We start from the raw sequence: 27,960 nt of genomic DNA, 5'->3' as shown, positions 1-27,960 counted from the left end.
GACTATGGAACTGCGGATAAAGATGTGCTTTCTATTTATGATAGATTAGGTTTGACATAATACATCTTTATCCACAATTCCAAAGTCCAGTGTAACCTTTAGTTTATGTTTGCCTAGAGGCAACTAAATGTGTTTTCTTTGGCCAGTATATCTTTATCTTTGTTGTAATGGTGCTATTTAATGATGCTTTATGACAATGCCTGTACCTCCCCATTTGATAACTATTCCATCATTCAATCCTCTTATACTTGACTGCTTCACACATTTATATTACCTGGCTGACATTTGAGTTTAGGCCCCTTTACCAAGAGGCCAAAGAAATGAGGGCTCTGTCTTATGAAGTCACAAAGACAGAAATGGTTGTATCTGAGCATGTTAAAACATGAAAGGCAGAATTGGTATGAATGTGGGCTCACGTACCCAGTTAGAACTGATGTATTCCAACCGAAAAGATACATTTAGGACCCACATAAAGAAGCCTGGCAGTACAGAGCAGATTGTAAACATATTCACCCAGAAAGCCATTATCAAGGACCTGCTGCTTGGTGAGTGAATAAAGTCAGACAGAGAAGGAGGAGCATCATATGACATCCTTTATATGTGGAATCGAAAAAGAAATGATACAAATGAACTTACGAAACAGAAAGAGACTCACAGACTTAGAGAATGAGGTTACAGTTGCCGGGGGAAGGGATAGTTAGGGAGTTTGGGATGGCTAGCCAACAAGGAGCTGCTGCATAGTGTAAGGAACTGTGCTCGGTGTGATGTGGCGGCCTGGATGGGAGGGGAGTATGGAGGAGAATGGATACACGTACATGTGTGGCTGAGTTGCTCTGCTGTGCACCTGAAACTATCATAACATTGTTGATTGGCTACAACACGATACAAAATAAAACGCTTAAAGAAAAGAACCTGCTGTATGAGCTTTCTACTAGTACGCAATAAAAAGTGTATAAATGAATGATCTTTATTATAATATGGTCATCATTGCTGCCATTGTCATTGCTATGATTATTGGTCAGACACACTTCTAGGAAGGACAGAATCACATAAGGCCTGTCTTTCTCTTTATTCACAAACTGAATATATCCCCAGTGTCTTGCACAATTCCTGATATATGCTGGTTGCTCAAAACATTTCTGAAGAATAATCAGAATAAATAATGGAAGATTAAGGAGAGGCCATCCTTAGCCTTTGAGACCAACATCCAAATTCTCCTCTGACAATTTCTGAAAGACAGTTGTCAATCATTCTAGGAAGTTGTCAGGGCAGCTCTAGGACTCTGATATTCCTGAAGGAAATGAAAGGAAAGACTGTGTGTGCTCAGTTGCATCTGACTCTCTGTGAATCTATGGACTATAGCCCGCCAGGCTCCTCTGTCCATGGGATTTCCCATGCCAGAATACTGGAGTGGATCACCATTTCCTCCTCCAGGGGATCTTCCCGACACAGGGATTGAACCTGCGTCCCCTGTGTCTCCTGTATTGCAGATGGCTTCTTTACCACTGCACCAAGACTATCTTGTTGGAAAAGGTTTCCCAGGAACTGGACAGGAGTCTAAGTGGATGCATTACATAATGTCTGCAGAGAATTTTGTTCGTAAGTGCTATATAAGCACTGCTAAGTCACTTCAGTCATGTCCGACTCTGTTCGACCCCATAGACGGCAGCCCACCAGACTCCGCCGTCCCTGGGATTCTCCAGGCAAGAACACTAGAGTGGCTTGCCATTTTCTCCTCCAATGCATGAAAGTGAAAAGTGAAAATTGAAAGTGAAGTCGCTCAGTCGTGCCTGACTCTTAGTGACCCCATGGACTGCAGCCTACCAGGCTCCTTCGTCCATGGGATTTTCCAGGCAAGAGTACTGGAGTGGGTTGCCATTGCCTTCTCCAAATATAAGCACTAGACACCATTAATATTACTATTTTTAAAAATTGAGCATTCCATCATTTCCTATGTGGTAACCTTAGCACAGCAGAATTGTCTAAGTGTTCCCTCTAAAATGCCCTCTGATAAGACTAATCATTGATTGGATTGCCAGCTGGTGCACTGGTAATTTTCTAGAAGTACATCACACAGACGGGTCAACAGGGGCAGATGTGGTGCACTTGCTCGGAGACTGCTCAGGTCTTATGTGAACTGTTACAACAGCCTCCTTACTTTCTCTTGGCCTTAGATGGGCCCAGGCAGACAATTCCTAACTATACTGGTCCATCCTCCTGACTATATCGGCCTTTCTAAATTGTGATCTGTCTGATCATGCCACTTTTATACATTAAAGCCATTTACGATTTCTGTTGGGCTAAAATACATCCTGATTCCTTAGCAAGGCACAAATTGTGCTAGGGTTCTCCAACCTCTCTTCTGAGCATCCTGCTGCTGCTGCTAAGTCGCTTCAGTCATGTCCAACTCTGTGCGACCCCATAGACGGCAGCCCACCAGGCTCCCCTGTCCCTGGGATTCTCCAGGCAAGAACACTGGAGTGGCTTGCCATTGCCTTCTCCAATGCATGAAAGTGAAAAGTGAAGTCGCTCAGTCGTGTCTGACTCTTTGCAACCCCATGGACTGCAGCCCACCAGGCTTCTTCGTCCATGGGATTTTCTAGGCAAGAGTACTGGAGTGGGGTGCCATCGCCTTCTCCGTCTGAGCATCCTACCACTATCTAACTACTCCAGAGCACTATGGAGTCTCTTCCCACTTCTCCAGGTGACTTTTCTGACTGTTGTACCCCTGGGAAACTCCTAAGTAGCTTTCAAGCATCACTTTCACCCTGAAATCTTCCCTGATATCTAGCCAAAGAAACAATGGATCACTATCTTCTTTTTTTTTTTTATTCTTTTCCATTATGTTTTTTTTTATTAAATTTTTTATTTTTTTTTAAATTTTAAAATCTTTAATTCTTACATGCATTCCCAAACATGAACCCCCCTCCCACCTCCCTCCCCACAACATCTCTCTGGGTCATCCCCATGCACCAGCCCCAAGCAAGCTGCACCCTATTTCAGACATGGACTGGCGATTCAATTCTTACATGACAGTATACATGTTAGAATTCCCATTCTCCCAAATCATCCCACCCTCTCCCTCTCCCTCTGAGTCCAAAAGTCTGGTATACACATCTGTGTCTTTTTTCCTGTCTTGCATACAGGGTCGTCATCATGTCTATAATCCTGGACAATATTCTTCTTTCAAGATCTTTGGCTGCGAATTTTGGAAGTCCAGCTTTAAACAACTTAAGCTATAAGCTGGAATTTATTCACTCATGTCACCAAACTGCACGGTGGGTGGGCCTTATGATGACAGAGACTGGAGTCTTGGAACAAATCAGAAATTCTCCCTCAAACAACTATCTTCAAGAGGGCAGAAATTACAGACACTGACTTCCCCAGGTCTGCATCCACACACGCAAGAGACCAGAAGGGAAGGGCTCCTTCTCACTAATTCTAGTTAAAACTTTTCAGAGGAAGCATTTTGGTTGTCTGGCTTGGTCCACGTGTGTGTCTCTGTAACTGTCTTCTTGGGGAGGAGATAGGTACTATGATTCACCCAAACTGAGTCCTGGGGTGCTTTGAACTGGGAGTTGGGCACCATAATCAGCAACCCCATCAGCATCCTTACAGGCTTTGTAATGGAAAAGAAGCAGTGACCCAGAGAAGAGGGTACAATCTAAGTAGGGATTTCAGATAGGCAGGAAAAACAGGTATCAACCAGTCTTTCAAAGTTTTTAACTAATGATTTTCAGCTGGGTTATAACTATGCACCTCTCCCTGGAGTCAGAGCTTCTGGAGTTTAAGTATCCTGTCTTATATACTTCTCTTTCACTAACACCTAACACGCTAGCACTATGCCTGACGCCATGTTGTCAGTTAGTTAATGTTTGTCATTGAATTAATAAATGCTGTTTCTCCAAGGATCTGTGATTAAAACATCCAGTGGACATAACTACTGAATTTGGCTGGGTTTTGAAGTTCTTTAAGTGACTATTTACAGAACCTCCCTAGTTGAAAGGTCATTGAATGGTTCAAACATAACTAAATCAAAACCTTTTTTTTACACACTCCAAAATTTATACATACACATAAAACTTAGAAAACAGTGTCAAATTTTATGAATCCAAGAGTAGGGATATCTGCATTATATGGTCTGAAAAATGCAAGCAGTCAAAAAGTTATCTATGATGCGACATTTTGAATTTGATGTGGTGGTGGAATGATATCACGGGTTTTTTTTTTTATCTCATGGTCTTTGTGTGAATGACTTTTATTTTCTTCATTAATTTGAAAGACATGCTGAAACACACAAAAATAGAACAGCCACTGAATGAAACGTTTATACCACGCAAGACAGTACCGTTAGGAACATTCCAAGATATTCCTTTTTTTTGTTGTTGTTGTTAACTTATTGGGAAAATTTTAGTCCATGATGTTAATCACAACTTTAAATTTTTTTGAAGCTTGCATTTTCCTCTTTAATGGAATGGAATAATAATTATAAAACAGATGTCTCTATTTTTCTTAGTCAGTCATGGGTAAGTATTTTTACCATCTTTATGGAGGTATAATTGACAGATACAAATTGTACATATTAAAGTTTGATTTTTTAAGGTTTTATTTTATATAGGAGTATAGTTGATGAACACAATAATTTTTGAAATACAGCTAATATTCATTGATTTCACACTTTTAGCACTTTTGTAAAAGCCATCTAACCCTTACAAAAATCCCATGAGTTATAGGAATTATCCCTATTTTATATATTAAGAAGCTATGGTTAGATCCCTGGGATTTCCCAAGTTCACAAGAGTAATACTCTGCCCCAAAAGAATATAAATTCAGACCCTCTGATTCCAAGTCCATTGCTGCGTTCTTAAGGAAATTATTTAATATCTCTGAGTAAAATAGGAATAATAACACTGATTTCTTTTTGAATTGACTATTTACTTATTTATTTACTTTTGACTGCACTTGGGCTTTCTATAGTTGTGGCAAGTGGGGTCCACTTTTCCTGCACTGCTTGGGGTTCTCATTGTGGTGGCTTCATTGGTTGTAGCTCACAGCTTCTAGAATGCAGGCTCAGTAGTTGTGGCACACAGGCTGAGTTGTCCCACAGCATGAGATCTTCCCAGGCCAGGGGTCAAACCCTTGCCCCTGCATTGGCAAGTAGATTTTTAACCACTGGACCACTAGGGAAGTCCCAATAACACTTACTTCTAAAGATGGTTGTAAGGAATAAAAGGAAAATATACATATGTGTGTATCAGTTCAGTTCAGTTCAGTCGCTCAGTCATGTCCGACTCTGTGACTCCATGAACCGCAGCATGCCAGGCCTCCCTGTCCATCGCCAACTCCCTGAGTCCACCCAAACCCATGTCCATTGAGTCGGTGATGCCATCCAACCATCTCATCCTCTGTCGTCCCCTTCTCTTCCTGCCCTCAATCTTTCCCAGCATCAGGGTCTTTTCCAAGGAGTCAACTCTTTGCATGAAGTGGCCAAAGTACTGGAGTTTCAGCTTTAGCATCATTCCTTCCAAAGAAATCCAGGGCTGATCTCCTTCAGAATGGACTGGTTGGATCTCCTTGCTGTCCAAGGGACTCTCAAGAGTCTTCTCCAACACCACAGTTCAAAAGCATCAATTCTTTGGTGCTCAGCTTTCTTTATAGTCCAACTCTCATGTATATACATATATATATATCAGTCAGTTCAGTTCAGTAGCTCAGTCATGTCCAACTCTTTACAACCCCATAGACTGCAGCACACCAGGCTTCCCTGTCCATCAGCAACTCCCAGAGCTTGCTCAAACTCAAGTCCATCGAGTTGCTAATGCCATCCAACCATCTTATCCTCTGTCATCCCCTTCTCCTGCCTTCAATCTTTCCCAGGATCAGGGTCTTTTCCAATGAGTCAGTTCTTCACATCAGGTGGCCAAAGTATTGGAGCTTCAGCTTCAGCATCAGTCCTTCCAATGAATATTCAGGGTTGATTTCCTTTAGGATGGACTGGTTTGATTTCCTTGCTGTCCAAGCGACTCTCAAGAGTCTTCTCCAGCACCACAGTTCAAAAGCATCAGTTCTTTGGTGCTCAGCTTTCTTTATGGTCCACTCTTACATCCATACATGACTACAGGAAAAACTATAGCTTTGACTAGATGGGCTTTTGTTGGCAAAGTAATGTCTCAGCTTTTTAACTTATATATATATATATATATATATATATATATATATATATATAGTAATGCTTAGTGCAAAGCTTCGTACAGATCAAGGGACAGAGAGACGGGTCAATACACCACAGTTGCTACTTTTGTCAAGGGTGCTAGAAGAGATTCTTGGACTTCTGATGAGTCCATACCTGTAGCCAATTCACGTCCTTATCCCATATGCGAGGGGATTCATCCCCCATTTTTTCTCCTCTTTAGTGCTGCCCACTCTATTTCCAGTAGCTTCTTTCTCCCAAGACTGGCTATAGAACAGGTGGCAGGCTCCTGGGCTCCCCTTCCTTGCTGAAGACAAGCCCCCAGGCCCTGTTTGGCTGCCTCCAGGTACCTCCAGTTTAGAAAAAGAGAAATACCAAGGGGCACCAGAACGTGTGGATCCCAGACCATGTTCTGACATCGACTATCTGCCTGACATTTGCACCACTGTTCTCTCAAGTGTGAAATGAGGGTGTTGGACCAGAGAAATTCCTGTAGTAAACTTTGTTCCGCAAAGGACATTCAGTGAAAATATTTTTACTGTAGAGTCAAGCAATAGCATTACCAGTCTCAGAAGGAAAAAGAAAAGTTTTAAATATTTTTCTAGCCACCAAATAAATCAGCATTGGCCTTGCCTTAGTGCACCAGATCCATTTAGATTATTTCTAACACTTCTTTCTGGCCCTGCTTCTCAGCAAGGATAGCATGCCTGCAGCATACATTCAGAATTTTCTCCTGAATATAGATTCCAGGAAAAGCTGGAGCAAAGAGGACAGAGAAGAAAGAAATAGCATAGATGACATTTCTTTTAGGCTCACTGCCTAGATCGCACTTGGCCTGCTGCCTTCTTCTCATTAGTTCCACTGACTGAATCTGATTAGCCCACCCTGATTTATTTTTGGCAACCTGGGAGCACATGGGCCAATGCTTATTTTCATGGCTGATACAATCATCCTCAAAGCTGTTGTTAGCATTTGGAAGATTAGTTTCTTTCCCTGGAAGCTGTAACTGTCTACAAAGCATCATGACACATGAGACATATATTTCTTCAACACGCTACAAAATTGAGTTTATTTATTCTTCTTTTCGTTATCACAAACACTTCCAGTTTACTGGCTGTTAAAACATACAGCAAAGAATTCTTAGGAACTGCATATTCCATGTCTGTAAACTTATTGTTTTCTGAATTAGTGAATCGACTTCTGTAATCAATAAGGTATAAAAACCAGATTTCAGGTCTATTGGATATTCAGGGCTTGCATCAGCCTCATGTTCCACCTGACCACTGGCAATGGAGAATGGGTCATGTTTTAGATTTGATCCCAAAAGTACAGAACTCAGTTTTAAAAATCTGCACATGTATCAGAGGATGAGAGACAAATGTGAACAAAGAGTTCTGGGACTTTCCTGGTGGTCCAGTGGTTACGACTCCGTGCTTCCGTTGCAGGGGGCATGGATTCGATCCTTCATTACAGAACTAAAATCCCACGTGCTATAGGCTGAGACAATTTTTTTTCTAAAGCAAATCTGGGGGCTTCCCAGGTGGTGCTAGTGGTAAAGAACCTGCTTGCCAATACAGGAGACATAAGAGACCTGGGTTCGATCCCTGGGTAGGGAAGATCCCCTGGAGGAGGGCATGGCAACCTACTCCAGTATTCTTGCCTGGAGAATCCCATGGACTGTGGAGCCTGGCGGGCTACAGTCCACACCATCACAGAGTCGGACATGACTGAAGTGACTTAGAACGCAGGCATGCAAGTGGTACTGTAGCTATTGTTTGGAGTCCATTTCACTAACGTAAAATAAATGTATTTTAAAAAATAAAGTAAATGTGCACTGACAGTCCCATATTAAAGAAATTTTCCCAGGCCTATTCAGCTCACAAACCACTTGGCGTATGCCATGTAGTGGTCTTAGAGCTGAAGACACAGCTAGAAATAAGATGCAGTCTCTGCCCTGGAGGACTTACAGACTAGTGAGGTAGGGATGGTATTCATGCCAATACCACTATTAAGTCTACTAAATGTTAACACAGAATTAAACTTCTCTTAATAGCCAGATAGTCTTTGTAAGTGGTGCTAAGTCGCTTCCATCATGTCTGACTCTGTGTGACCCTATGGACTGTAGCCCACCAGGCTCTTCTGTCCATGGGATTCTCCAGGCAGAAATACTGGAGTGGGTTGCCATGCCCTTCTCCAATTCTTTATTAGTACCAGGACCTTTAAAAACTAGATTTATTTAGAAAATTAAATAAGAAGAAAAAAATCAGTATATTTTTACATCTTCTTTTAAAGGATTGATGTGTCACCTGCTTGATTTGTCTAGACACTATGTGAGGTACCAAAATCAATAAGCAGATTAATTCTAAGAGGACAAGGCTCCCATATAATTAATATAATCAGCCATTCTTTCATTCATTTTACAAATGCTTATCAGCTATATACTGTGTGTCAGTCTCAATGTTAGGAAAATAAGTCAAGAGGAGAAGACAAAGACATGTGGAATGATCAAGCTTGATACTTGTATAGATCAGTGGTTAAGAGTCTGAACTATATGTGTGACCTGGATCAAGTCTTTCGGGCTCTCAATTTTCTCAGCTACAAGCCGAGATTGAAAATAATAATATCTGTCTCCTGAGATCCCTATGAATCTTAAATGTGATGATTACGTCTATAGCTTACCTACCTTGGTACCTGGATGCTTGTAAGTCCTTGACAAGTTTCAGCAATTTTTCTGTCCCACTTTCATGGAAGAAAAACCTGAGGCTCAGAGCAGTGGAATAATTTGTCCTGGACATCACACACACCCAGAAGAAAAAGTGAGACAGAACAGCCAATGTTACGAAGTACACGAGTCTTGTCAAGATGAGGGAACTGATGTCCCAGTCTGCCTATGGAGTGTGGGAAAAAATCAGGCAGGAATATTTAAACCAACTACACAAATGACTTTTCAAATACTGATCATAAACAATTACCTGGGGACTTGAAGCAAAGTTTTCAGTGCACCGACTGCTGACTTTTCCATCAATGCCCACGGCTTTTCAGTCCAGTCCCTCCTTCAAGGAGCATCATGGTTTCTTTTAATGAGGACTGGTTAAAATTTAAAGAGAAAGATTATAAGGGTTTTCAGCCCTGATTTTTTTTTTTTTTTTTTAGTTGTCAGAACTGGCAGATGAGATGTCAAAGAGAAAATAACTGCGTTGAAACATTCTTCTAGAATTTTCCTAGGACTACAGCAGGACTACTCCTTCCCAAGTAAAACAGTGCTTCTTTAAACCATATAGCTTTTTCAACAGAGACGAAAACAAGCACTTCTCTGAAAGTTGGGTGCCAAGATGATTTTCATTCACTTATTTTTACACAGTTCCATGATGTTTTTATTTTGTGTTCACTACATGGCACAATCCATGAATTGGAAGTAGCTTTTCAATCCAGAAGAATGCTAAAAGTAAAAAAGCCTGAGAAGATCAATAGCCACAATAGGGGTAATATTCCTCTTTTTGATTTTCTGCATATACTAAGAATACCTGTGTAACCTTATTTTAGGAAGCAATGCTTGTCACAACATTAGTTTTGGGGAAATTATCTCCGTGTAATTTTAATGAAAATAATCTGAAACTTGACCTCCACTTTCTTTTTCTCTGTTTTCTTAAACAGGATGCTACCACATTCCACGTAACTGTCCGAGATGATAATAGCATCGCTGTCTCTTTAGAAGCTTCAGACGTCATGAGTCCATCATCTGTGTATGTTGTGAAAATAACTGGTGAATCAAAAAATTACTTCTTCGAATTTGAGGAATTCAACAGTACTTTGCCTCCTCCCATTATCTTTAAGGCCAATTATCATGGCCTATATTATGTAATCACTCTGGTAGTGGTAAATGGAAACGTGGTTACCAAGCCATCCAGATCAATCACTGTGTTAACAAGTAAGCATCATATGTAATATGATCCTCTGTGTTTCTTTGTTGGGTGTATTCTCTTTTAGTTCTCAGAGTCAGTCCAGAATGGCAAGATCAACTGCCTTCAAATCCAGTGACAAGGTTCAAAGTTCTGCTTCACTTTGAATATAGTTTCTCACAGAAGTTGATCACATTATATTGTAACCTTTTGTTTAAAAAAAAATGTGTTTTAAACAAAAAAGTCAATCTCAATAGTGTATTTTGAGACTGAATGGCCATTTTACATGATTGGACCATGTAATTTGCTATTATATAATTTAATAGTATGATCATAATTAAGTTTTTTTTCCACTAGAATATATAGTCTCATGTTAAGCAACTTGCTTTTTGAAGTAAAGAATTTATACTCGTATTTAGCTGGCTCAAATTCCAATTACACATTTTTAGCTGAGAGAGAATAAAAGACATCATTTATCAGTTGCTTTTCCCCACCTCAGCCTGAAAATAGCCTGTTTCCAATGCCCAAGAAAAAAACTGAGAAAATAAAATATGACTGACATTTTAATCTTTAGTAACACCTGCCTTAAGAGGTCATGCTGATATAAGAAATTTTTTAGGAGTGGTTTTATCTATATGTGATTTTTACTTTACTCTCTGACTTTAAAACGTAATCTCAAAGTAAAATTCAATTCTACTGTATAAGGTGAGGTTGTTGTTGTTTAGTTGTTAAGTTGTGTTGTGGACTGTAGCCCGCCAAGCTCCTCTGTCCATGGGATTTCCCAGGTAAGAATACTGGAGTGGCTTGCCATTTCCTCCTCTAAGGGATCGTCTCAACCCAGGGATGAAGCCTGAGTCTACTGCAGAACCACCAGAGAAGCCCCATAAGCTGAGGCATAGATAAAAACTGTTATCAGTTCAGTGGCTCAGTCGTGTCTGACTGTTTACAACCCCATGGATTGCAGCACGCCAGGCCTCTCTGTCCATCACCAACTGTTATCTATAAGATGGTAGAGTTTATCACTTAAGCAATGTAATGTCTCAGCAAAGTTCTTTTTGTTCATTGTTCCTCAGTGCAAATTTTCCAGCGACTGCAACCTTTTAATTGCCGTCTGAAAGTGATCTTTCTGGCTACAGTTAGGGAGAAGGACATAGTGATATTTACACTGGGGTAAAAGAAAAAAAACACCAAGAAGCAAGAATGCAGAATCAACCTACAGGACCTATTTTTAACATGTCTGTCAAAAAGTAATTAAAGTTTCCCTTGGCAGAATACCAGGAACAGTACTGAGTTCTAAAAATCAGGAATGGCACAGACCCAAGACCTTCAAGGTTTAAAGATTTAATGAACAAATCTATAACCTCACTGAATCAAAGAATGGACTTGCCTGGTGAAATACTATCTTAAGCTTCAGAAATAGTGAATTAGAAGCTAATAGAGCCAGGCAGCAGATCTAGGTACATAATGCCTCTAATATAACTCCTTGAAATCAGAAGCCCTCTGATTTGATGTAAAGAGCTGACTCATTGAAAAAGACCTCCATGCTGGGAAAAGACCCTGATGCTGAGGGCAGTGGGAAAAGGGGAAACAGAGGATAAGATAATTAGATGGCATCAGTGACTCAGTGGACATGAGTCTGAGCAAACTCCAGGAGATAGTGAAGGACAGGGATGTATCTTCATAACGTCAAAGGAACATCTAGTATAACCTTTATGCTTAATTGGTGATCAATAAATACTTATTCAATTTAGTTAAGCAAGTAACAGGAAAGAGAGCCAGGGGGGAAAAGGGCTAAGACACAGAGAAAAATAAAGCTGTAGTGACTTTTGCTGACCCAACACTCATTAACATGAGCTCAGCTACTCTGGATTAGACAAAGCTGGAGAAGCCAGCTTTTAGTTAATGGTTCACAAAGAAATTTAAGTAAGTAAATAGTGAAAGATTTCTGGAATATCTTGTTGATATTTTAGCACATGAAGTAAGTTCTATTCAAAGTATCTTCTATTTTCCTTTGTGATTTTATTCTTTGATATGTGGGCTGGGAGATGTGTTGCTGACTATCCAAAAACTGGGCAGTTTTGCAGAGACCTTTTTGTTGATCTAAGTAAATGAGAGACCGTTGTTGCTGTTCAGTCACTAAGTCATGTTTGACTCTTTGAGACCCCATCAACTACAGCATGCCAGCTTCCCTGTCCTTCACTATCTCCTGGAGTTTGCTCAAACTCATGTCCACTGAGTCACTGTTGCCATCTGACTATCTTATCCTCTGTTTCCCCTTTTCCTACTGCCCTCAGCATCAGGATCTTTTCCCAGCATCGAGATCTTTTTCAATGAGTCAGCTCTTTGCATCAAGTGGCCAAAATTGGAACTTTAGCTTCAGCGTCAGTCCTTCCAGTGAATATTCAGGGTTGATTTCCTTTAGGACTGACTGGTTTGACTGCCTTGCTGTCCAAGGTATTCTCAAGAGTTTTCTCCAGCACCACAGTTAGAAAGCATCAGTTCTTCAGTGCTTAGCCTTCTTTATAGTCCAACTCTCATATCCTTTTATGACTATTGGAAAAACCATAGCTTTGACTATATGGACTTTTGTCAGCAAAATGATGTCTGCTTTTTGTCTAGGCTTGCCTAGGTTTGTATGTAGTAGCTTTTCTTCCAAAGAGCAAGAGTCTTTTGATTTTGTGGCTGTAGTCACTGTCTGCAGTGATTTTGGAGCCCAAGAAAATAAAATCTGTCACTGTTTCCACATTTTCCCCATCTATTTGCCATGAAGTGATGGGACCAGATGCCTTGATCTTAGTGTTTTGAATGTCAAGTTTTAAGCCAGCTTTTTCACTCTCCTCTTTCACCCTCGTCAAGAGGCTCTTTAGTTCCTCTTCGCTTATGCAAATTCAGTTGTGCAAATTCAATCGAATGGCCTATCTTGTTATGCATTCTGTGAGCACTGGTTGAGTGATGTTTTAATAAATGTCAGTTTAGGTCACTTGGTTGTTCAAGTCTTCTATCCTTAATGATTTGCTTTCAACTTGTTCTAACAGTGATTGACAGAGAGTGTGGATCTGTTTATTTCACCTTTCACGTCTTTTAATTTATGCTTTATCTCTTTTCAAGCTCTGTTGTTATGTTGTTAGGTGCAAATACTTTTAGGATTACTATGTCTTCCTGTTGGAGAAGGAAATGGCAACCCACTCCAGTACTCTTGCCTGGAAAATGGGTTGACGTTCTTATCTGTATGCAATGTCCCCCTTTATCCTTGATCAAATGACTTGTGTTGAAGTCTATTTTGTCTGATATTAATATAGACATTTTAGTTTTCTTTAAATATTTTCATAGTATACTTATTTCATCTTTATACTTTAACCTACTTGCATCTTTATAGGTAAATGGGTTTCTTGTAACAGCATACAGTTGGATCTGCTTTTTTCCCCCAATCTGAAAATCTCTGTCTTTTAGACTAGCACTAGCCAATAATCACATTTGTAATATTAAATTTTCTGCTAGACACATATTTTCTGAAAAGGTGAAATAAATTTTAATAACATAGTTTACTTAACCAATTACATTCAAAATATTATTGTTTTAGCATGTCAACTTAAAAAAAAGTACACACAACCTGAAAGTTGAAAGTTAAGTTTTGTTCAGGGGACATACTGCGAACTTCAAGCTCCGGAGGCAGCATCTCAAGTAACCCTGAGAAAACTGCTCCAAGGAGGCAAGTGGGGAGCTAGGATATATAGGAGTTTTGCAACAAAGGGAAGATAGTAGGAACAGCCAATTGTTAATAAAAGAAAATGAAATATCTCAAGGAATGTGGCCATCTTCTATGTATGGGAGGGACTTCCTGGAAAATGCTAGTGGGAAAGAATCCACCTGCCAGTGTAGGAATTGCAAGAGCTGTGGGTTGGATCCCTGGGTTGGGAAGATCCCCTGGAGTAGGAAATGGCAACCCACTCCAGTGCTCTTGCCTGAAGAATCCCCATGGACAGGGAAGCCTGGCAGGCTACAGTCCATGGGGTCACAAAGAGTCAGACACGACTGAGCATAAATGCACACACTGCCTGTAAGCATCAGGAAAATGTGAGTTGCTTTCTTCTGTCCGGCTTTAATGGTGCTCCTTCTTTCTGCCATGCCCTACTAAAGGGAAAAGAGCGGCAGTGTCCCCTCTGGTGTCCCAGAGGGGCTCGTCTTTGGAATTTAGTTCATTTGGCTGCCTTGCAATCTCATCTCTCTGATAAACTCAAGAAAAATTATGTCTCATGCATTATTTGGCTTTTTCTTCTCACTGTTAGATGTCGAGGGATAATATTGAATTGCAGTTTTCTACACCCTAAGTGAAAGAGGAAACCTGCATTGATATCTAAAGAGTAAAAATTAATTAATGATGGTTTATTGTCTCTCACCTTCTATTCCATTTTCAAATGCTTAATTACACCATCCCAGTTTTGAAAGCAGTAATAGTTTGGGACTATAGGAACTGGGTTTTTTGGTACAAATATTTCTGGAACATTAGTGATATTTGGGTTTCAGCTTCCTCTTTTAGAAAAGAGAGAGTTAAAATGGATGACTAAGATTACTTTTGAGCTCTAAAATTACCATTATTTATCAGCTAATGATGTATTTTTCCCATCTTTATTTTTCTAAGGGGAAGGTTTCTTGAAAGTTTACAGAACATTTGTAGGATCTGCTCCCATAGCTGACAAGTCGAGAATAAAAGGGCACATTTGATGCAGTCATTTCTTGTGTGTTAGATCTTTGTCTTCATGAAATAAGCAATGACAAAGCAATTGGCCTTAGGGCAGTCCTTTGATATTTCTCTACAGTTGTTCTGAGTCTGGCACTCTCAGAGAAAGCTGAGGAACATAGCAAAGAATAAATTCAGCACAAACAAGTCATTTGGCCAGTTTAAGAGTTTCATAACCCTTAGGTTCTGACATCTGATTAATATTTAACTATTTGAGAACCTTTAGCATATCATGGGCACATTAGAAACAAGGAGTAGTTTCTCAGGTGATGAAATAATACATGAAAACAACTTCTTAGAAAGTTGGGAAATCCTGTTTACACACTACTGTCTCCTGTGTTTGTAAAGTCCTAGAGGCATGACTACAGAACATACATGGGGCATAGAAATTCAGCCATGGTAAATAAAAATAATGTCTGAGTTTTTACTTTATATATTGTCTACATTCTCTATGCCGCATCCTAGGTGGCAGAGAAACAAATGAAATGCCCACTCTCAAAGATGGTATACAATAGTGGAAAAGATAAAGAAAACATTACAAATATATGATAAATGCTATCAAAGAATTATGTAAGAGACTACCCAGCCTTCTTAGGAAACATTGGGAAGGCACCTCAGAAGAAACAATGATGAAAAATTTAGTGAAAACTTGCCAAATGCATAAGCAATGGAAAGTGTTACACTTAGACTTAAAGTGAATCATAGATTTTAAAAAATGCAGGCATAGGTGCGTAGCAGGGCACACCTGTGAACTGCAAGAGTGAAGATGGCAAGCATCTGTGATTCCAGAAAATGAAGAAAAGTTCACTAGAAACATTGGGAATAACCTTGAATACTTTACAAAAGTGTTTAGACCTTAATCTTTAAGTGATGAGAAATGAGGATGGGTCTTATACAAAGGAATGACACGCAATTTGATTGGGGAAAATCTCCTTCTTGTAACAGAGCTGCAAGGCACATGTTCTGAATCTTGCCTTGGAATGGACAAATTATCACGCAGATATTTTGAATAGTGGATCAAAGCGTGAACTTTAGAGTCAGAGAAATCTGGGAACCATAATGTAGACTTTGGCAGATTATTTCATTTTTCTAGTTTTCTAATTTATAATCTAGTCCACTGGTTAGCCAACTTTTCCTGTAAAGGCCTATAATAAATATTTTATGCTTTGTGGACCATATGGTCTATGTTACAGTGATTCAACTCCACTATGTTAGCAGAAAAGCAGCCATAGATAATACATAAACAAATAAGCATGGCTGTATTCTAAGGGAACTTTATTTTAAAACAGCAAAATTTGAATTTCACATAATTTTCAAGTGTCATGAAATAGTATTCTTCTGTTGAGTTTTTTCAACCATTTTAAACTGTAAATAGCCTTCTTTGCTCAGAAATCATACAAAAACATGTGGCAGGCCAGATTTGGCTTGTGGGCTGTTGATTACTGATTTGGTAGTGGGTGGTATTAAATGATGTAAATTTTTTATACTAAAAAAATATTTAAACAAACTCCTTAACATAGTTTGTAGCATCCAGTGTAAGATCGCTAAGTATAATTAATACCAATGACATTAAATAGAAATTTTCTCAAGAAGCTGAGAGCAAAGGAGAAACAGAAAAGATCAGATGGGGAAAAAAATCAGTGAGGTGGAGGTGACAGATTTAAAACAGAGACTGACAAAAGTGAGAATATCAAGTAGCCTGGAAGCTTAAAGCATTTAAACAGAGATAAGAAAAATTAAGGTGAGGTTGGAGGCAGGAAGAATAATTTAGGAAGTTATTTAAATATTCCAGGAAAATGTTGGAGAAGAAGAAATTCTTACCTCCCCTTCTAGGTTTTTCAGGCTGGTCTAAGAATTAAATTGATGTAAGACAGATGAACAAAAGAAAGTCAAACTGAAATGTAATCAATTGTATAGATGGGAGAGACCCAGGAAAACAAGAATTCTCCGAAGTGGCCAAAACCTTCTCCTTAGAAACCATCTTCAGCTAAAGACAAAAGAAGATGTTGGGGTAGTGATTTGAGACCATAAAGGAGGAGGAAGGCAATGTACATGAAGATGGAAAAGCAGATGTTTGATAAACAAATGTTTGTTGGACCCTGAAGAGACCGCAGGACACAGAGAGGACTCTGATCTCCAAGCCCTGCAGAGTTTCTCTCACCACTTCCAGCCCATATTCTTTGCCAATCCCTCTGGTGATACTCTACTCCAGGAACAGGCCCTCCATCTAAATTCTTTAAGGCAGTTAGGGGGAAGATCAAAGTTTCTTCCTGATTCTTCTGTTTCATAAAAAAGCCTCATGCCAAAGAGACACATTTTGTGGTGGCAAATTTTGCTCTCCTACAAAAGAAATGATGAGGACTTGAACTAACTTAGTAGATGCAACGTTAAACATCCTTCCTGGGCCATAGGTAGCTGCTGCTGCCAGCTCAACTCAGTGGCCTGCTTGGATACAGCTGAACCATTAGGTCAGGTCCCAGGCTGTATCTAAGCATCAGACAAGAGTTCTGGCCTGGGACCTGGATCGTTCCCTTTTCCCTACTCCTGACATCAGAAGTGGGGGACTAAGCCCAGGTTTGTCTCCGTCAAGAAGTTCATGTCAGAAGACACATGTCCTTAGGTTGGTCACATCAGAAGCAAAGGATACTGAGCTTTCCTTTTAGTTCCTAAAAACAGAGCAATCACAGGAAGAAATCACCTCAGCAATTAGCAGATACTAACAAGTACAAGCCTACATCTGCTTTCTTAAAACAGTACTTACTCCGCATTTGCTTTCGTTTTTTCATCTTCTAAGATAGTCACATCCAGAACTTTAAGAGTCTTCCTATTTATGAACTGTCATGATGGTTCAAAGGGAATTAAGAAACAGGAAATATTCAATTTGAACATAGTTTTTATTATGTGGGCCACCTAATGAGGAAATAATAACCCTATTAAATGCCATTTTTAATTTTTTATTAAAAGAAAAAATGGGACTCTATGGTAGGGCTTTTTAGTAAAAATAATGCGGTAAATTTCTGCTTTGTCGTATATTCTTTGCTCCCACCACAAAGTGAAAAGAAAACCAGAAATATATTTCTAGGCTCAGAAATAAGATAGGTGTCTTCATGAATCAGAAACTCAAAGTAGGGAAGAAGGTTGAAGTCATGGAGCCTTTGTGCTCTGAGTCTGAAAGAAGACAGTACTGAGTCTGGGTCACCATAGAGTAGGAAGGATTGAATTTTTACACGTTAGATATGACCCAGAACCAGGCTCACTGTTGAAAGCAAAGATTCTCCCTGCTTACCAAAAAAGGCAGGAGTCCTAAGGGTGCAAGAGATACATAGTCTTACTATCAAGTACCAAGCTTAGTTACCCTCTTACTCAGAGAAGGAGTTTGTGAAAACAGCTATATCATCCATAATATCAAGAACCCCAAAGTGATATTATATGCCCTGGCCCTAGACTACAGCTTCTGGTGAGCTGAAAGGATGCTAAACTGCCTCAAAACAGTGAAGAAAAAACAAGAAATGGGACAATGAGAGAGCAAAATTTGGCCAAGGGTTTATGGTTAGAACAAACAAAATCTATGCTAAGCAAGACAGACATCAAAATTATTATCACATTTTTGATTATGTTTTATGTAGCAACATAACAAAAATGTGTAGGATGTTATCATCAATAAAATGATAGATGAAAGAATTATACTTATTTAAAAAGATTAAGCAATAATGAAACAAAAATTGGCAAAAATAAAAGCAACATTTAGAATAAATATAAATTTAGATTTTTTAAAACAGCAAAAAAGATATTTAGCTACAGATTGATACAAAGTAGGTAATTGTTGAATGAACTAAGTCAAATTTTGGGTTCTTATGTTATTGAAATTGAAATTTCAAAGTGTGAAACTTAAACTAAGTCTATTTCATTTAGGCTATAGATGTCCAAGAATCCTCTTGATGTTAAAACTTTGAATCAAAATCAGTTTTTTCTGTAAGAGCTGATTCGTGCTTTGTTGCTCAGTCGTATCTGACTCTGCAACCCCACCCACAGACTGTGTCGATTGGATTTTTTAGCTGAGAATACTGGAGTGGGTTGCCATCTTCCCCATTCAGGGACTGAACCTATGACCCCTGTACCTCCTGCTTTGCAGGTGGGTTCTTTACCCGCTGAGCCATCAGGGAAGCCAATAAAGAGTTAACTCCACGCCAAATTATTTTAAATATTTTCTTGAATGAAATGCATGTTAGTAAGACTCATTCATTAGTCCCTACTAAAGAGTGAAGGGACTCTGGCATTGTACAAGACTTGGGCTGAAAAGTGGGAATGGAGGAGATTCAGACGTAAATCAATCAATCGGTTATTTAAAAAATGAGTATTTATTTACAAAGTTTTGTGATAAGTTAACAACTCATACAAAATAAAAATAAACATTTTTAAACTTCTGTAGAAAGGTTGATAAATATCATGAACTATAATTCTCATAATATAGGATGGTTTGCAATCTTATACTTAATATTTAAAAAGTGCTAGGCTCACATGAAGAAATAACTGATTATTAAAACATTTGTGCCTGGTCAGAGCCAAAACATATTTTCTATTGTACTCAGTCATGTCCCACTCTTTGTGACCCCATGGACTGTAGCTTGCCAGTCTCCTCTGTTCATGGAATTTTCCAGGCAAGAATATTGGAGCGGGTTGCCATTTCCTCCTCCAGGGAATCTTCTTCACTCAGGAACCCAACAATACAAGTCCTTTGCATCTCCTGCATTGGCAGGTGGATTCTTTACCACTGCACCTGCCTCCCAGAAAGCCTATTTTCTGTTGCTTGTCTGTTATTAATATCAAATTTTCTTGACTTGGGGGAAAAATGAACTAGGAATCTGTAGATACAGATTCCACCATGTCCTAGTTAAATTACCTTTGACAAGTAATTTAAAGTCTCAGTTATCATTATTTTTCCATGTTAAATGATGATATGAATATTTGCTCTTCCTAGATCTTAGGATTGTCACAAAAGGCAATTGGAAAAATGAATATGAAAGTTCTTTGAAAAGCAGAAATTGCCACATAAAATATGCTTTATTAATTACTGCTAAGGAGAACAGTCAGCTCAGGAGTACTGAGGAGTTTAGTGTCTTACAGATAATTAAAGTATGTGTAAAATGCTAATAGGTGTCATCCTTGGCACTTCCAAGTATTGATAATGGTATTTTGCTCTTTTCCCAATTCCCCTTTCTCCATTAACTTTCCTTCTGCAGAACCTCTTCCTGTAACCAGTGTTTCAATATATGACTATAAACCTTCTCCTGAAACAGGAGTCCTCTTTGAAATTCATTATCCAGAAAAATATAACGTTTTCACAAGAGTAAACATAAGCTATTGGGAAGGTAAAGACTTCCGGACAATGCTATATAAAGGTAAGAGGCAACAGAAAGAAGAAAAATGATGACTCTTACATTTTACATAATTTCTGCCAAATGGTTTTGCTCTTGCTCTTGCTTTGAAGAAGTCTTATAATTCACTGTTTGATCATAATGAATTAATAAAAATAGTTACTGATGCATGAAAATATTGTTATGAGGAGACTTAAAATGTTTGGTTCATTATTTTAGAGTCATGTGTCACACATAAACATAAGAAAAACTCAAATTATTATGACTTACATGGTATTCTTGCCAAATATTATTCCTGCATGTCTGGTGCAGGAAAAAAATTTAAATTTAAATTTAGAAGCAAAGCACCTAATCATTTCCTTCTGAGTGCATTAAGGCATTTCCAGACCTGAGAAGTTAGATGGGGGTCTCTCAAAAAGTTTCATTTGGAGATGGTCCAACATTATTCTTGAATGCTTAAGACAATACTTTTCAGTTCCTTTGTGTATATTTATCTGTATGACTAGTTAAATGACTGCATTAATATACAAAAATGGGTTTCACTATTTTTACTGGCTTGATTGGAATCTTGTGGTCAGAGAGAGAGAGAAGAGGGTCCAGGGAAATTAAAAATTTCTAAAGAAATCCAATCAATTTCTCTGAATAAACTAGAGAGCAGAAGTGGGCCAAGTGGGAGAGGGACAGGGAGAGGACAGAGGACATTCAGTTTTTGGAACTGAACTGGAGAGACAAATATTCTCAGGACGCAGAGTCACTACATTTATCTGCACCAAGTGTAGTTTCTGGTCTCAAAGTTGATCAGTTGTGAATGAAAACCAGGTAGAGGATACTTACTCAACCACCTACGGCATGATACCCAGAAACATCCCACTTTGACTTGCTGCTTTTATAAACTCCTGAATCTTCCATGGATTTTTTTTTTTAATGAGACAATGTTTAAGGCACATGCAGTAACTCTACAGGTTTTTTTTTAACTTAAAAAAAATCAAATAAACAAAAATAGACTCTATTACTGCATTCTTTGTTTTCAATGAAACCAGATTATCTGAAAATTAGTAATTGGGACCTTGTTTGCTTATTGATCACATGCAAATATAAGTTTATAAATAACTGAAAATCATCACTGACACTTTTGTTGAGCTAAATTCCATGAGTTTAAAAATGTTAACTAGTATGCTCTTTTTTTAAGTTATCTAATTTTTCAAATTATTTTTAGCTTTTCATTCAATAAACGATATTTTCAGTTCCTTTCCCTCATTTCTTTCCAACTTGGACTGGGTTTTTAAGTTTATTATTATCTTCCAAAAAACATTTTTTAAATAAAATTCAATTTTTAAAATTTTCTTCTCTTTTCAGGAAGGTCCCATTTGCCAAATGACAAATCATTTTCTTTTGAAAAAATAGGCTGTATTTTACAAGTGAGTCTAGTGAAAACATTTCTTGTAAAATTATTTTTTCCTAAGTAATAAATTGGCAAAATACCTTGGGTTCTTACAGTAAATGATTAGCATAAACCTAATCTCTACAATTTCTATATGTTACCATTTCCACTTAATACATCAAATGTTCCTATAATAAAATTTTAATTCCAATTGTATCTAATTCTTGCAGAAAAAGCCTTTGAGTCTAAAAATTTCAATTTTCATCTCTAGCTTTAAATCAATTTTTTATTACTGACTATACTAGAAGTCACATGAAATATTATTTGACAGATAGTCATAATTGTTTAAAACTTTCTAGAAGTCTGTGACATTTAGAAAACCAAAAATTTTTTTTTCCTTATGAAACTAACATTTTAATTGGAAACACAATTGAACAGTTAATTGCATTAAAGTTTTTTTTTTCATTACATTAAAGTAAATTGCATTAAAGTTTCATAAGGATGTTTGGGAAATTAAAAGACATTTTCAACTTACATAGCAATAGTGTCTCATGTGGACAAGGCCAGATCAGGGAATATTTACAAGACAAAGCCATTTTTCACACTAAATATCTTAGTAGAGAATTCCTGACTGAGGTATCGCATGTGTATGACAGAGCATTATATTTGGAAGGCACTGGGTGATTCTAGATTATACAAAGGCAACAAAAACCCTCTTGAAAAGTATTTGATAACCAAAACAAAACTCATCTGTTTGTCAATGGCCTTTAAATATTACCCTTTGTACATTTGTAGGATCATGGTTAGTAAGGCTTCTACTCTGATAATTTATAAAAAATGAAATGTAAAACTCATACACATTGCAAATCTGTTTTTTTAAACACAAGATTATATAGGAGTTAGAAGTACAAAGAATCATATGACAGTAATTTGTGGACTTAATATCACTCTAACCCCTAGTTGTATACATATATATATATATATATATACATATATATATATACGTATATATATATATATTCTAAAAACAAAGTATTCTTCTGTTACTACAAAGTAACCTTCAAAATCAGAAAATTAGTATCTATACATTACTACCATATAATCTTCAGGCTTCATTAAAGTTTTGCCACTTGTAATGCTAATATTTTTACCAAAAATTTAATATAACTGTTTTTTTTCTCAGATTTTTTTAAGGGAAAAACAGTGTTTAATCACTGGCTGCCAGGAATATGCTATAGTAATATCACCTTTCAGCTGGTGTCTGAGGCAACTTTTAATAAAAGCACTCTTGTGGAGTACAGTGGTGTCAGTCATGAACCGAAACAGCATAGAACTGGTAAGTCATTTGAAAAATCAAATTTAGTGAAAAAATAATTAAATTATATGTTATTGTTATATATATGCTTTCTGTCATTCTAAGGAAAATTCTGTTCCAGAACTCAGAAAAAAAATACATATTTCAATAATCTAAAATGAATTTTCTATCAATGTAAAATGAACTGAGCAAAATACTCAATAAAAAATTTAAATGTCAATGAAATCACAGATTTTTAATCTTTGAATAAAATAGCATGTGATATTACCAAAAGTTATAAGTAAGTAACTTAACTGAATCAAGTAGACATCAGTAAATCTACTATATGACATAATAACCATATGGCAGAAGAACAGATGTGAGATGTTCTAGTATAGATTATCTAATTATTAAAAGAAAATATTAGGATTCAGATACACCTAAAACTTGGCGGTGCTTAACTTTAGTATCATCACTAATATGAAGCACAATCATAGGATGGATAGATGGATGAATGGATGGATAGATAGATAGATGGGTAGGAAGGTAAAAGAATGGATGGGTAAAATAAATATACACATGCTAGATACCCATCACCAATACCAATATAACTGATATTTTCCCCAAAAAACATGCTTAAGTATTCAATAAGCATGAGGAATTCATACAAACATTGGAAATGGGTTATAATAGATCACCAACAGACCCTGCCAATCTGAAATTTTAAGATGTCATGATTCTCATTCTTTAGGCCAAAACAAAGAAACTATTTCAGCTAAATATTAATATTTTATTCACCTCACATCAACACCTAAGATTCTACTTGTAGTTTTCATTATTCAAGTAAAGAAGCTAGTTGAACATCTTCTACCTGGGAGATTTTTAAAGTACCGGGAGAGATAAAGACAAAGTCCACTGAAATGGTTTCCTGGCCGCAAAAATGGTAGAGGTACTACTGGCACTCATGGGCTTCCCTGGAGGCTCAATGGTAAAGAATCCGCCTGCCAATGCAGGAGACATGGGTTCAATCCCTGGTTCAGGAATATCCCCTGGAGGAGGAAATGGCAACCCACTCCAGTACTCTTGTCTGGGAAATCCCATGGATAGAGGAGTCTGATGGGCTACATCCATGGGGTCACAAAGAGCTGGACATGACTTAGCAACTAAACAGCTATTGGCAATCACACAAGGCAGAATGAAAGAAATAGTATTAAAGAGTCAGACACGACTGAAGTGACTGAGCATGTATACACAAAGTCATACAGCAGCATGAAAGAGCAAAAGATTAATTTCTATTAAGAGCTCCTAAGAGGTGAGTGTTGAGCTGCTGTTTGAAAGATATGTAGAGTTTGCTGCAGGTAGAGACCACGCAGTGGCCTTCATAATTTTCTACCACTAGAAAAGCATACTTCCATAACTCATAAACTTATTCTGTGGGCATAGTTTTCATTTTGAGAGGTTAAAAGTGAAGCCATATTTGCAACATGTGTGTTAAAGTTTCTAAAGGTAATTCGACAGGCAACTCTCCTAAGTGCAACTATGTCATAGGGAGTATTTTTAGCCTTGATAGCTATAAGACACTATAGTTGCTTTTTTGTAAAAAAAGATCTAGTGACAGAGACTCAGATTTTTAGAAAGGAGATTGTGATAAGCTGAAAAATACGAATGTAACTCTACTTTGGAAATGGTTCAGTCACCACTTCGACTAACATAATACCATTTAATGTATTTGAAGTGTTAATGTGTGCACATCATGTACAAAATCTTAGATAGACATATACTTGAAACGACACTTGTTCTTGATGTAAAAGTACAATTAAACTCTGTTTTCTGAATCTGCTTTTATGTTTGACTCATTAATAAAGTACTCATTATAATAGTTTAAAAATACATAAAATGATGATTCTCTTTCTTACAGCTCCTTATCCACCTCGGAATATCTCAGTTCGTATAGTGAACTTGAACAAAAACAACTGGGAAGAAGAGAGTGGCAGTTTCCCAGAGGAATCGTTCATGAGGTCACAAGATACAGTGGGAAAGGACAAAGTCTTCCATTTTACAGATGACACTCCTGAAATTCCCTCCGGCAACATTTCTTCTGGTTGGCCTGATTTTAACAGCAGTGATTTCGAAACAACACCCCAGCCATATTGGTGGGACAGTGCATCTGCGACTCCTGAAAGCGAAGATGAATTTGTCACTGTGCTTCCCACAGAATACGAAAACAACAGTACACTCAGTGAGACGGAGAAATCGGCATCCAGCTCTTTCTCTTCTTTCCCTGTACAAATGATATTGAGTTGGTTACCACCAAAACCACCCACTGCCTTTGATGGGTTCCATATCCTCATGGAAAGAGAAGGTAAAGTACTAGGAAATCAGAGGACGTAAGAAATGGTGCAAAGGTACAGGCAATGGGGACTTTTAGAAATTACATTTAGAAAGAAAGACTGAAGGTAGACAGTTAAGATATAAAGAAAAATGGTAAAGAAAATGAAGAACTTCTTGAATATCCCAAGGCAGAATGAAACCAGAAAATGAAAATGAACAGATTGGGTCAGAACCCGGTTTGGGTAGTTCACACATCGCAAGTATAGGCAATTGTACACATTTTATTGCTGACATTTCACCTCCCCCAGGCCACTGAGGAAACTTTGAATAGATGTTGAATTAGATTTCTAACCATCACAAATTACAGAATATCCTGGAGAAGTGTTCTGTTTTCCCAGAACACAAATTTGGGAAGCATGCAGCAAAAGAATCTTGCCGACAACATGGCTACTTTCCCTAGAGTAGCGGACCTGGGTCCTGCTTATCAGGCTAGTCTTATTCCCCTCAGGGGGTGCTCCCCTGGAACCAGCACCACTCACATTTTTCCAAAGAGGGACTGGTAGTAGAATAAAAATACATAGCAACTGGTATTCTCACTCTAGCTGCCATATTATATATATTGTATTCACTTAGCAGCCAAGAGACATTCTTTATATTTAACCCGTTACTTTATGAAAAATAGGACCATGGCATTCAGTAAATTTGGGTCGTGAATCATATCTGAATTGTTGTTTGGTAGATTTTCATAGTTATTTGTTGTTTATCTTGTTTTTATAATGGCATAATTCATTTTTTGGTCTCCAGTCTAGTAGCTTGAGTGGCAAAAGCTGTCAAGCTGTCAAAATTTGAGGTTAAACTGACAGCCTTACTTACATGCTAGGGTATTCAAATCATATAGTCTCATAGATGACATACTGTTTGCCCCTATTTTATCCAATAGAATGAAATACAAGATTTGTGAATTCCTCTATATTGGAGTATAGAGCAACCAACAATACCCAAATATTATATAAAACTGAACTCCTTTGTCATTTACAATTATTTGAGTCAAAAGTCTTAACATCTGCCTGAAATTGCCTATATTTTAAAAAAGTTCCCTTAGTCTTTTATTTTTCTGTTCCTCGATACAGTCTCTAGAAAATAAGGTCTTATATCTTAGAATACTTTGTAATGCTTATTTCCATGAAAGTTCAATCATGCTTTTATCTGACTGCAGTGTGTTCTGTTAAAGGCTACTCTGGTCACCAAATGATTAAAAAAAAAAAAAACTTCAAATGAAGTAATAAGCAGCAGGAGATGGACCTTTGAAGCAATGTAAAAATCATTTTTACTTTTAAAAGTTCTGGAAGTCAGCCAATGAAGCAAAATATAATGTATCAGAAAATATACCCAGAGGATTATTTCTAACTAGAAAATAATTCAATATACTTTAAGATACTTATGGGTATTTAATGTCATCACAAAGAACTTGCACAACATTTGGTACTATTTCTTTTAATTCTTTATATCCAAATGAGAAAGTTGATCATTGCTATCTTCTCCTAACATTATACTTCCTTTTTGTGTGTATCATTTTACTGGCTGACAGTATGTAAGAATGCAATATATATCTATCCATATTTTTATTGATTTGGACACCATATTTTAATTTAGTTATTTTAAAGTACTGTAAGAAAACAATTTGAACTCTTAACCATCTTTTTTCAATAACAGTTTTAGTTTGGAGATATAATTCAACTCGATCTAGGGAAAGAGGCAATATAAGAAAACACTTTTTAAAAAAATTAATTGACTTGTCTATAGCCAAGGCTGTTCCAGATATCAATTCATATATATTCTCTTCTTTATATATGATTTAGAAAACTTTACTGAATATTTGACAGTGGATGAAGAAGCACATGAATTTGTTGCAGAACTGAAGGAGCCCGGGAAATATAAGTTATCTGTGACAACCTTTAGTTCCTCAGGATCTTGCGAAACTCGAAACAGTCAGTCAGCAAAATCACTCAGTTTTTATATCAGTAAGTACCAAAGAGATTATTTTGCACTTACAGAGGAGCTAGAACAATGGAGCCGGTGAGATGAATGATGCGTAAGCATCAATTATTCATCAAACCTTAGAGACCCTGAGAATTCTTCAAGGTCATGAGAGGCCCAAATCCATGTGATTTTTGACAGCAGAGAAAATAGATGTATGTTTCATCGTAACAAATTTACCCAGGGATTTAACTTGAGGATTTTTTTTATTATTGAGATAATTGAACATTTGTTAAACTGACTTTTCACACTAGTGGTAACAAACTCTCCAAGGACATGGACAAGTAGTTGAGGAAAGAGGACTTTTGTTTGAAGCCATAATGAAAACTGGTATTTTTGAACTGTGTGAAAAGGCTCATTAGAGTGTTGAGTTTGGGGAGCTTGAAAGAAGCACAGAGATTCAAATGTAGTAAGACCCAGGTGGTCTTTCCAAAAATTAGCGCAAACTAAGACAGAGCATGGGACTTCCCTGGTGGCTCAGATAATAAAGAATCCACCTGCAATGCAGAAGACCCAGGTTCAATCCCTGGGTCGGGAAGATCTCCTGGAGAAGGAAATGACAACCCAATCAAGTATTCTTGCCTGGAAAATCCCAGGGACAGAGGAACCTGGTGAGCTACAGCCCATGGTATCCCAAGAAGACAGACATGACTTAAAGACAAACGACAACAATGAAGCTATAGCATCATGAAAATACCAGTGTCAAGTCTTAGGG

At 37.7% G+C, this 27,960-nt stretch overlaps 1 protein-coding gene across 1 annotated transcript in view; it reads left to right on the top strand.

Annotated features, from left to right (window-relative positions):
- PTPRO (protein tyrosine phosphatase, receptor type O) overlaps positions 1-27,960 on the top strand; it is a 270,106-nt gene that overhangs the window by 134,174 nt on the left and 107,972 nt on the right. The window contains exons 2-6 of the mRNA XM_018048437.1: positions 9,845-10,118; positions 20,068-20,226; positions 22,767-22,919; positions 24,796-25,239; positions 27,068-27,229. Coding sequence (XP_017903926.1) covers positions 9,845-10,118; positions 20,068-20,226; positions 22,767-22,919; positions 24,796-25,239; positions 27,068-27,229 — 1,192 coding nt within the window. The remainder of the gene's footprint in view (positions 1-9,844; positions 10,119-20,067; positions 20,227-22,766; positions 22,920-24,795; positions 25,240-27,067; positions 27,230-27,960) is intronic.

This window comes from Capra hircus, chromosome 5 (assembly GCF_001704415.2).
Source record: "Capra hircus breed San Clemente chromosome 5, ASM170441v1, whole genome shotgun sequence".
Taxonomy (NCBI): domain Eukaryota; kingdom Metazoa; phylum Chordata; class Mammalia; order Artiodactyla; family Bovidae; genus Capra; species Capra hircus.
This window is presented reverse-complemented; position numbering and strand designations above follow the sequence as displayed.